The 12,531-nt window shown below is 41.8% G+C and overlaps 1 protein-coding gene across 1 annotated transcript in view; it reads left to right on the top strand.

Moving 5' to 3' along the window:
• Nucleotides 1-12,531, top strand: part of csmd2 (CUB and Sushi multiple domains 2) — a 282,360-nt gene that overhangs the window by 39,617 nt on the left and 230,212 nt on the right. Inside the window, exon 3 of the mRNA XM_028597331.1 lies at nucleotides 4,124-4,236. Coding sequence (XP_028453132.1) covers nucleotides 4,124-4,236 — 113 coding nt within the window. The remainder of the gene's footprint in view (nucleotides 1-4,123; nucleotides 4,237-12,531) is intronic.

The following is a 12,531-nucleotide window of genomic DNA, read 5'->3' as shown; positions in this document are numbered from 1 at the left end:
TTTCACAGCAGACATGTTGACATGTCATAGTGGGAAAAGCACAGGTGTATTCAAACCCATTAATGATGGCTGCATTCCACTTAGGAGAGGCCCTGGTATTGTGCATGCTGACTCACTGAAATAGCTCACTGGGACACTTGATGGAATTGAGCCATTGTTAAGGTTATCAATGTCAGCTGTGCTTTTCCTACTGTGACAAGTCAAAAATGTCTGCTGTGAAACAGGTCCGTAGTACTTTATCAGACGTCTCCAAACTTCTGTCTGCTTTAGTACTTTTAACTCCAAAAACCAGGTTAACAATTGACAATAATTTGACTGGATTATTCTAGAGTGATAAGGGAATCAAACAACATTATATCTAATTCTCTCTATTTATTTTTATTTATTTTATCAGTAAAAGCAAAGTAGTACTGATATTGTCATTTAAAGTAAGAATAATTGTTATTTTGTTTAACACTTATTGACCAACACCATGGTCTGGGAGAAACAATTCTCTACACAGTATGATCCATGACCATCCCTGATATAACTGGCTCAGTTACTTCAGTTTGATTCTCAAAAATCAGCTACCACTGTACACTCCATGTGTGACAGTCAGACTAGCTAGAGATATCTGAGACTAGTGAGACTGTTGAAAGCTTTAGTTGTGCCCCTTGGCAGCTGAACTAGCTAGTTATGGTTTCACGGACTGAAAGGACAAGCTGCTCCTCAGCCGAAAGCCCCGGGGCCCTTCATTCAGAGGTGATAAAATTAAATTATTGAGATGACATGTAGCTAGCTAACGTTAAATGTTTAGAAAGGAGACACCGCTGCTACCTAACGTTAGCTAGCTTGCGTCAGTTAGCTAAGGGGTTAACTTTCTAAAACGATAAAGTTAGAGAGCCAGAGAGAGACAGTGCTTTCTATAAAACCTTTAGTCTAAGCAATACGTTATACACACTGCCAGCAGAGTTGGATAACGCAAACAGACAACAGCCAAGGTGAATTTTGTAGTGTGGCTAACTCGTTAAATGTATTTATGTTAATTGGCTAACGTTACAGCTTGTATAATTGTGCAGCGACATGTCACCATCAGTAAAAAAACGCTACTAAGTTAGGTAGCTAGCTGGCTAACTAGCTATGGGAAACTGTCGAGTTATTGGTAATTCGACGAAAACTAACACTGTTTACGTTAAATTGCTTTTAAACAAACACTTAGCTAGCTATCCTTATGAAAATAACACCAACTATAACAAGGTAACGTTAATTTAGATTGAATTATGCCTTGTATTTTCAGTGTCAAATCGGCATGCTTTTTTTTCCACGCGCAAAGCTGTCCAGAAGTCATATTAATGATTGATATTGCCAGCTATGGAGACAAGTCTCATATAATGACAACTAAGAGATATGAACAGAGGAAGCTAGTTAGCTAGTGTGGGGGATATTATTTTTGGGCAGTTGAACTTTATATGATTTGTTTAACTGTTGTTTATCATCAACATTGAGAAAACGTGTATTTAGAAATAGCTTGAAAAAACAATTATATACACTTTATTTATTTATTTATTTATTTATTTACAAGCACAACACACATGAATCTACATTTCTGCCAATGTGCCAGTGTTAGCCAGCTGACTAATTTTCTACTACAGTCGTTTGGCCAGATGTTTCTTAATCAGTGAGGTGATGGTTAAAATGTACAGACAGAAGACAACATGACACAATGAAGACAGCAACACAATAAGCATTCTCAAGACAGTGTAGAAGATGCAGAGCAAAAGTAAGCAGCAACACATCAACAATGTCCACTATTCAGTATGCGTAGCCATGCAAGCAAGCAACACGAAGCAACAAAGCACAGCCAAGCAATACTGATGATAGCCACTTTTTGACACATGGAAACTTGCATAGATGATTCATATCACCACTTTTCTCAGTTCCAGGTAAGGGCATCATCACAAAATCCCAGTGAAGCAAGAGTCATAAGCCCATGTTCACTGTGCACCTCCGGATCAGCACTTGAAAGTTATTCATGAAGTTATAAAGTTCTTCATTGAGGGTGTCAATGTTTTACACACACACACACACACACACACACACACACACACACACACACCCACCAAATCAAATTAAATAATGATCTTAGTTTCTTATGCTATTTGTTGCAGGAAAGACAAAATTAAACTCAGATAAAAGCATCACTTGTATGACAAGGGGCTAACAAACTAGAGAAGGCTAACGCATATGTTCAAACTAAACTGCTAAGATCTTGCACTGTTTAGCCAATACAGCCAAGTTTTATTTTCGTGTTTACTGTGTAAGAAGTCCTATTAAATTTGCATGTGCCTTGGCCAGAGGTGTCAAGTAACGAAGTACAAATACTTTGATACCTTAAGTATAAATTTTGGGCATCTATACTTTATGCAGACTTTTTACTTCTACTCCTTACATTTTCATGCAATTATCTGTACTTTCTACTCCTTACATTTAAAAAATAGCCTCGTCACTCCTGTTTCAGTTCGGCTTGTTTTCATTCCGGCTTGTCATCGTTAAAAAAAACACAAAAAACCCTATCCAGATAAATCACGCCATCCGGTGAGAGTGAATTTGATTGTGGTTGGATGAGAAGTACATATACCATTCCGACACCCTATTTGTTTGTACGCGATCCATCGCACCTGCACGTGACACAAATCACATCACACTCCAGCAAGGAAATAGCAGACGTATGTAGCCTAGTACTAGTACGAAGATGTCCGTGGCAGAGACTCAAGAGAACTCGAGCAAAATGTCCCAACCAAGCGCCAGCGAGGAGGTTGGTAACCAGGAAGACCAGCCAACCCTTCTACATCCCTGGCCGTACCTGGAAGAATTTTTTGAAATGGTTGGATGCAATAACAACTCCTTTCGAAAGCGCTGCAAGCTCTGCGCACCCTAGTACCACGAGCTAATTGTTTCCAAAACTCGCCGATCTAATTTGAAAAAGCATATTAATATTATTACATTATATCTTACATTACTTTTACTTTTATACTTTATGTAGTTTTGAAACCAGTACTTTCATACTTTTACTTGAGTAAAAAGCTTGAGTTAATACCTAAACTTCTACAGAAGTCTTTTTAAACCCTAGTATCTATACTTCTACCAGAGTAATGAATGTGAATACTTTTTTACACCTCTGTCCTTGGCACAATAGCATAATTCAGGGACTATTTTAGAGCTCCCTAACAAGTGGATTTTCATTTCACTGACGAACGTCAGTCTGGCCAAGAGCCCATTCAAGCCCATTTCCAATTTTTCACACCAACCACTATCTTTGAGGGGGGCTTTACATGATGACGATAGCGCAGTGACGGCAAGCAGCTTTTTGTTTCACATTCAACACAACGGCCACCGAAGCGCAGCAACCCGTTGATGCAGCTGTCGCCGCTACTTCACCCGGATCGTTGGTCTGATTGGTTGAAGGACTATCCAATGCGCCCAGAGGCATTTGAGCGGTGTCTGTTGGTGACACCCCTTTGGAAATGAGCTGCAAATGGACCTTGCCCAGACCCACTCTCAGTTACAACTGAAAAGGGTGTGGTGCCAACCAGGCTAGATTTTCATAAATGTGTTAGAGCGATGGTGAAACGAGCCTTAAAGTGACGTCCAACTCGAAAAGAATATTGAGTAGGCTACTTGAGATACATTTAGACTGAGACATGGTGAGATGGACCCTACAGGTATAAATAGCAAACATATTCACTCTTCCAGAGTTGCATATCTGAAATGTACTGCTTGGTTATTAGAAATGGTTGTTGACTAAGAGTCTGACAATTTTATGTTTGTTATGTGTTAAACTGTTTGTTCATTCCCATACTGGCCGCTGTGTTTCTAATTTACTGCGGATACATGATTGCAGTTACTTTGTCTTTGCTGATGGAGAGAAATCTGTTGAGGTTTTCTGTCCTGTTGAGGTCTTGGCATTTTTATAATTTGTGGATGATTCAGATCCTCGTTATACAAAAAGTTATCCTTGAATGCCGAAGGGAACAGGTGGCTTGATGGAAGCGTGCTTCATACCTGACCTTGCAACCAACTGTGCTGTTGATTGGATCTTTTTTTTCCTCTAACCGTGATTGTCCTTCTGTCCATTTGTTCTCAGGTTAACAGGGTTCCAGCTGCCTTCACCCATTGTGAGTACAGGCTCTAGGCTCACACTGTGGCTGCTGTCTGACTACGCGGTCAGCGGGCAGGGATTTAAAGCTGTCTATGAAGGTAATTCAACTTCCATGTTTGTTGTTGAGCCATTGTTAATAATCATGTTGCTATTTTTTCCTGCAGTACAAATGTAGATGTGATAAATGGAAACTCAGTCTCAAAGTACTTCTGAAATAAGCCACATAAGTCACTTCAGAGATTTGTGAATGTGTGACTGATATTCAAGTTTAATCTTCTTTAAGTCCTTTCTACATCATTGCAGTAATTTATGCCAATAATCTTTAAATATGGTGGGATCTTTCAGCCGCTTCAGCTTCTGAGCAAAATGTCTAAAATATCCTAAAAAAAAGAGAGAAAACAAAGCAAGAAGGAGAGAACATTTTGGATACCGTGACTCATGTTAGGGTACAAAATTAGCTAGTGTGCACTAAACTAATTGTATTATCAGATGGTTTAAATTTAAGCCATTCTATCCAGCTAGGTTATCATCTCTCCCTTCCCAGGCAAGGGCTGTGACCTTTATCATGGTGACATGGAATACTTTATGACCCATGGCGGAATGATATTAATGATGGCACTCTTCAAACCCACGCAGGAAGAAAGGCGAGCATAGGGAGGGGAAGGAAATACAAGCGAGTGACTAATTAGGCTAATTACCTGACAGGGGTCTGTCTGTCTTTTTGAGATATTGTGAATGTAGGGATGTGGCTCGATGAAGCAACATCAAGTGACTCGGGAGGCCTAAGACTACATTGCGTGACTTGATAAAACCAAAGACAAAAGAGCAAAGAGACTGTTTAACTCCACTGGGAGGCAATTGGGGCGTTGTGCCTTTCTTTCTCACTAGTGGAAACAAAACTGTCAGACTTGTCTAGCTTCTGACCTTGGATGATGTAACTGTCTCTTGCTTCAAATATGTTTGCAGAAACTTAAAACAAAAAAATAAATAAATAGGTAACCATACTAATTTAACACTGTAAATGATTCATTTTGGTAGTTTAAACATTTTTACTACTTAAACTACTATATTTTTGTACTTCATTTAGTCATACACTCACATGCATAAATTGTACAGTATAGTCACACATACATGAATAAAGATAAGTAAATAATGTAAATCAGTGTTATAACATTAACAGATCATTTTGAAATAAATAACTATTTACATATTAAACATATCAGACTAAAACATGATACAGATGAAGTTTAGCCACAATGTGCTTTGTCAATTAAATCTGGTTGGTTTGTCAAATACGATAGTTCAGCAGATAAAATACCTGATTACCCAGTGGCCAAATAGGCTATTATAATGTATGTAACGTAACCTTAATATCTTGATCAACACAGAAAGTTGTTAAATTATATAAGACTAAGGCTATCTAAACTTATTATTTTTTTGTTAGATCGTTTGTTTTTTAAAGTGTTTTAATCTGTATTTTGGGGATCGTAAACACACAGTTTTTTAGGCTACTATAGGGTATGTCCTTATTGCATTCATTAAGATGTCATCTGAAGATTTCTGTCATTCAAACAACTTGGAGTTGTAGTTTAAAACTTTTACAGCCAACTTAGTAAAACTTTAGGTTACTTAATGTAACCTCGGTTCTTTGATAACGGAGTGAGGTGTTTCACTATGGGAATTGCCTCGGCGTGACCAACTATGGAAGCTCCAATGATACCATGTCTGTCCGTGACAGACAAGTCGAACTGTGCTAGGGCCATGCCCCCTCATATAATCACAGTTGACCTGTTCCTTACAAATCATTCCAGATAGGTTCATTTCCGTGTCTCTGCAAGAGGGACGTGTTGGTGAAACACCTCACTCTGTTATCAAAGATCCGGGGTTACGTTAAGTAACCTAAAGTTCTTTTTCTAACTTTGTTCGGTGTTTCACTATGGGAGCTATAGACCACTCCCGGATTGAATTTGAATCTCTCAAAGCCAAAATCATATTGAACTGAGAGTCTCACTGACCCTGGCGCCGTAGCCTCCAGCACAGCCTGTGCCAAGTAAAGTCTGGAAACATCCAGCCTGTAAAACCCCCCAAAAGTGTGAGGCGTAGCCCAGCTTGCCGCTGCACAAATTTCCTTCACTGACACACCCCTGAAAAGGGCCCATGAAGTGGCCATGCCCCTTGTGGAATGAGCTCTCAGGCCTCTCAGGAGTGTAAAGCAAACCTTTACACTCATAGGCCAATGATATGGCCTCCACAATCCAGTGGGAAAGCTTCTGGCGGGACAATGGCTTGCCCTTATGGGGAGTAGCCCAGGACACGAACAGCTGATCCGCTTTTCTGAACCCAGCCGAGCTCCACCGAGGGACACCTGTAGACTGACTTCACCACCTTAGGCACAAAGGCTGGGTTGGGCTGCAAACAGATTTTAGGGAGCCCTGGGGCAAACTGCAGACAGCTAGGGCGAATAGACCAAGCCTGTAAGTCACTTACGTGCTTTGCAGTGGTTAAAGCCAAGAGCAAAGCTGTTTTAAGAGAGACAGACTTCATCCCTACTGCCTCCATAGGCTGAAACGGGTGATGAGAGAGGGCGTCTAACACGACTGAAAAATCCCACAGAGGAACCAGGGGCCTGGAAACTGGGAGCTTGTGGCGTGCCCCTTTCATAAAACGACAAACTAAGGGATGTTGCCCCGCCGGCTTATCCCCGAAACCCACATGACAAGCTGAGACAGCAGCTAAGTATACCTTAATTGTCGAAAAAGCCTTCCCTTTGTCCATCAGGTACTGCAGGAAACACAGCAGGTCCACCACAGAACACTGAAAAGGGATGGTATCCCTATGTTTTCGCACCACTCCTCAAAAACCCGCCACTTTCCGCTGTAAAGAGAGTGGGCTGATGCACCTGCATTGCAGGCCTGATGCATTCAGGTTCCACCTCAGACAGGCCAAGCCCAGAGCACTATGCGGTCTGGGTGAGGGTGGTAGATCTCCCCGCCTGCTTGGGAGAGAAAGTCTCTGCGTATGGGGAGAGGCCATGCCTCTCCTGCCAGTCCAATGCTTGGATGACCACCGTGGCGCTATCAGGATATGCATTACCCTGTCCTCTCACCTTCGCTAGGGTGGGGGAGATCAGACTGAAGGGGGGAAATGCATAGAGTAGCACGTTTGGCCATGGGTGGGCTAGAACATCCACACCCAGCGGTGCATTTACGCCTGACAGAGAGAAGAACACTGGACATGGCGTGTTTTCCTGCGAGGCGAAGAGATCTACGGCTGCTTGACCGTATCTCTGCCAGATCTGTTCTCCCACCTGTGGGTGGAGAGTCCACTTTCCGTTCGAAGGATTCCCCCGTGACAGGAGATCTGCAACCCTGTTTAGAACGCCTGGCACGTGTGTTGCTCAAAGAGACAGCAGTCTCCTGCTGCTCCACAAAATCACTGTGCGAGCTAACTTGTGCAACTGCAGTGAGCGAGTGCCGCTCTGGCGGTTGATGTATGCAACCACAGTGGAATTGTCTGTTTTCACTAAAACATGAGGACCTTGGAGAAAGTTCAGAAAATGTTTCAGAGCCAGAAACACTGCCATAAGCGCCAAGACATTTATGTGAGCCTGGGCTAACCTCCAGTTCCATGTGCCATTCACTGTTCTCCCTAACAGCGTCGCTCCCCAACCATGTCATGGTTACTCTGTATGACACCTCCCCTAGCGGGACGCCTGATGCGAGAGCCGCCGTGTCTCTCCGTGGGTGGAGGGCTGCTACGCACGCCAGAGTTATTTTCACACTTCGGTTGAGACGACGGCGTGGGCACAGGCGTAATGCTGCAACCCAACACTGAAAATCCTTCATCATTAAAAACCCCAAATGTACCACAGACACTACTGACGCCATAAGGCCGAGCAGGCGCAGGCATAGCCTGAACTTTGCTCAGCCGGAAAAGGGAGAGATATTGTACCAGAGACGCTAATCTCCCCTCCGATAGCGTGACGCGGTAGGAGAAGGAGTTTATTTTGAGACCCAAATATTCCATACATTGCGCAGGTTCTACTTGGCTCTTTGCCCAGTTTATGTTGAATCCCAAATCCCTGAGATGATTTATCACCATAGTGGATTTTTGAATGCAAGTAAAGTACAGCATCAGTTTATTGGAAGTGAATGGATGGAAGTCCACCCACATTTAGCCTTTATTACACAGGATATGCACACATATCAATTTTTGAGCTTTATTTCTTCAGATGAAGTGAAACCCCATCATTTTCTACTTCCCTTCATTCTGTTCTGTTATATTCTATCCTGATTTTCATTTGAACCTTTTTGGCAATTTACCTTATGGTACACACGGGTTGTTTGACTTCTCTGTGCCCCTTAAATCCCGCTAGGGCTCCCTGGCACAAAGGCCAGAGATAATGAACATCCACCCTGTGGCTAGACCTGTTTTATCTGGTTACTGATTAAAATTACCACAAGGCCTAAAAACAGCTGGATGGTAAGAGCAGCCTAGGTAAACAAAAACAAAAAATACAATCTGTGTATATTCCATGCTGGCCAAAGCTAACACTAAATATTTTTATTCAAATAAATATGCCACTCTAGCCATTATCTGTGATATTTGTAATGTCGGATACAGACGAGAATGGATAAAAGGAGATTCAAAGTTCAGAGTTTTAATTTAAAATCTGCCCAGTTAATTTCTACAATAATAACTTTTATTTATATAGCGCCTTTCAAGAAACCCAAGGACACTTTACAGAATTACTGTGGCTAAGCTAAAGGAGGTTGTAGGTTGTGGTAAACAGGAGTTTTTTTTTTTAAATGTCCAGGGTGTAACACTAAAGGCTCTGTCTCTGAAGGTACAGAGTCTGGTGTGGGAAATGGAGAGCAGGCCAGCGTCCGAGGACTGCAGGTTTCAGGGTGGGGTGTATGGATGGAGGAGGTCGGAGAGGTACTGTGGGGCCAGGGCATGGAGGGATTTGTAGGTGAGAAGGAGGATTTTATATGTGATGTGGGACTTAAATGGGAGCGAGTGAAGGTGGAGGAGGGTTGGGGTGATGTGCCATTGGACATACTGGAGCCTGTCTAGGGTTTTGCTGGGGACCCCAGACAGGACTCCATTGCATTAGTCCAAACGGGAGGTTATAAAAGCATGTATGAGGGTTTCTGCCAGTCAGAGAGAGATGGCCGGAGTCTGGAGATGTTTTGGAGATGAAAAAAGGCTGATCTGATGATGGATTTGATCTGAGTATGGAAAGAGAGGGTGGAATCCAGAATTTCACCAAGGTTGCGGACCTCGGAGGATGGGCAGATGTCGCAACCGTCAACATCCAGGATGAGATCTCCAACCTTCTGGAGCAGTGCCTAGGGGACCACAACCAAGAGCTCTGTTTTATTAAAACAATAGATCTTTTCTTTATATTATTTCATCATACAGTACCTGCTGTTGGCAGGAGTAATCTGCAGTTTTCTGCTATTGAACTACCCAGGCAGCCGAGAAACACCAGGAAGGTGTCACAGAAGCTGACACGTTGCTTTGTGCTGCTTTATATGAAGTCGGTTTGACCAGAAGCCACTGGCGTAGAGCCACTGTTCTGCTTTGATTTGATTAGTTCACAGTTAGAAATAGAGCACAATGGTCAGCAGGGGACAAGTTTGAGGACAGGCAATGACCAAAGATTGTACTTAATCAGAGAACCCACTGTGTATCATCTCAGGAAGTGACCAGTATCTCGGTGGGGATTTTAAAATGTGAAGTATTCCATTTAGCTCTAGTTCTACTTGCCAGATTACCCTTTTCTCAGTTGGTTTTCTCTGTTTTAACTATTGTCAATTATTAAAACATTTTGTTTACTCCATTTGAGCCAAAGATACTCATAAACAAATAACTTGGCACAAGGCCAGTCTTTGTCCTATTCTCGGACTGCACAAGTCGCCCTTTTTATTGCAGTAAAATGTGATAGACACCCACAAGACTATAAGCATAATGGAATTCTACATAATCTTGTTTTATTGTCTGACAGACAGTACTGTGTAGTACTGCATCCTTAGTATAGCTACACTCCTTAATGGACCAAGTTAAACCATAACCAGCCTGTCAAATGACATATTTATTTGTGTGTGTCTTTATTTCCATAATTTTCCATTTTAATGCTATTTGGTGGCACATGCTCTTCTTTCTTATCCTCACACACAACAGTGCAAATGAAGCGTATTATGTTAACCTCAGGGAAAGTAAACTTGTGAATAATGTGCATTAATCGGAATCAGAATCAGCTTTATTTGCAAGGTATGAGGATACATTGGAGGAATTTTGCTTTGGATTATACAATGCTCACAATGTGCTTACTCATACAAAACAACAAAAACAAACAATATATACACAAACAGAAACAATATAAACAGGTTGAGGCAGTAGTGCAATGAAGAGTGCTTTATGATAAATTATTATTATTTTAATTATGGAGCATAATGCTGGAATAAATAAGTATTATGTTATATACTGTAAGTATTATGTTACAATATGAACAGTATGAACAGCTCTGAAATAGAGAATGATGAATAAATAATAAGTGGAACCAGTAAAGAGGTTCTGATTAGAGACGGTGTTGCTGGGTTATTGCACAGGAATAAAGTAAAGAATGCCAGCTGTGTGTAGGTGGGCATTACCCAGAATGCAGATTGGTTGCGTCACAGCTTTGCCATGTCTCTGCCACGGTTCAAATGGAAGTGTGTCGAAATGAGCAGCTAGTTTTTAGTTTTGCACATTGCGATTGTGGTGTGGACAAAGGTTGGGGGGGAAAAAAGGCGCTACATAACGCTGGCTTTTCAGTGTCTATTATTTCGTTTAGAGTAAACTCAATAAAAAGCCATTTGCCAACACCAAATATCAAACAAAAGCCAGACACTATATTCAGGGCTTAAAGTATTCCGGCACCGTGCCGGATCTTCGGCGTGCGGCCGTGAGGGGAAAAAAAATTGGGAACTTTCATGCCGTTTATTATTTTCGCGTCTATTGATTTCACCTACCAATCACATGAGAGGAACGCAGCTCTAACTAACGCAGGGCTGAAGTACTCGGGCCTGGTGCATTTTAATACATTAAAAAGTCCACATGGGATTTGTTTTGATGAGCTGGGTTTAACCAATCATCGAACTTCCACCTACCAATGAAACAAGTCCTAGCCAGTCAGATCCAAAGTAGGGCGGGTCTTTGCCGAAAAACGAGAGTGCGGTGTGGTCTCCGTGGTAACGCGGCTAAAAAATATGGATGCAAAGTTTGTCAAACTTGGAGCATGTAGATAAAGCTTTAGTTGAGAAAGGAGTTAAAAACAAATGGCGCTGGGCATGAATAGAGGACAAGAGGAAAAGGGTGGAGACGGGAAGCTGTTTAGCACTTGGTGTCTCAAACTGAGGGAGCCGGGTGCTTGCTTCTGCAGCACATGTTGAAGGAAGATCCTGTACGGCAGCAGCGGTAAGAAAGCGCTTGCTAGTCATTAGATGCTGGTCGCAAAGCTTTGGCCCATGCACTGTGTCATACGAGTACGTTACCGGCAACGACCGCTACCACTGCGAGTGCGCCTTCACTGACCGACCTTGTTTGTGATACAAACAATACGTGACGCTGTGCGCACGTTCATAGCGGAACACGATTAGTCATTAACAACGATGTAAAAGCTATCTGAAGCCCTGATTCCGAACAGACAAAGCTGTCTGTTTGGAATCAGCATGGCAGGTATTTAAACATAACGGCCTTGTCCCAGAGTTTAAACATCTAGCTATATGAAAAGCTATACAATGCAAAGTTTTTAATAAATGTACATGAAACAACTAATATCAACATGGACAAATTCATGAATGCACTAATTCACTTTTTTGATGATGACCTGGCCAAAGTAACAACACATCTAGAAAGTTTTGTTTTCACAATGATTCATTGTAGGATTATGATATTAACGCAAATGTATCCAAAACTTTTTCTCAAAGCTTCTTAAAAATTATGAGTTTTCAAAAAAAAGTTTCAGGCTCAGGATTTTTTTTTTTCACTGTAAGCCCTGTATATTGTATTAAGTTGCTGTGAGCTGTACATTCACCACTTCTTAACAGAGGCAGAACATAACGTAATCTCTAAGATTATTCCTTCACAGCGCTGTGAAATGCGAGAAACTCTCAGAGCTGAACCGGGCAGACACCGCAGTTTTCATCAGACACACCCTGGGTCGGGTTAATGAAGTCTACTGCTAACTTAAAACGCTAATAATATTACCGTCGCCAAAATGCCCCGGCGAATAAAATTCCCTACTTCACATTAACCGTCAAGCCACTAAACCTGTATGGAAATGAACACCTCTCCTGAAATGTTAAATTTATAAACAATCGTACACTCTCTCTCTCTCTCTCTCTCTC

The sequence above is a fragment of the Perca flavescens genome, chromosome 14, assembly GCF_004354835.1.
Source record: "Perca flavescens isolate YP-PL-M2 chromosome 14, PFLA_1.0, whole genome shotgun sequence".
NCBI lineage: Eukaryota > Metazoa > Chordata > Actinopteri > Perciformes > Percidae > Perca > Perca flavescens.
This window is presented reverse-complemented; position numbering and strand designations above follow the sequence as displayed.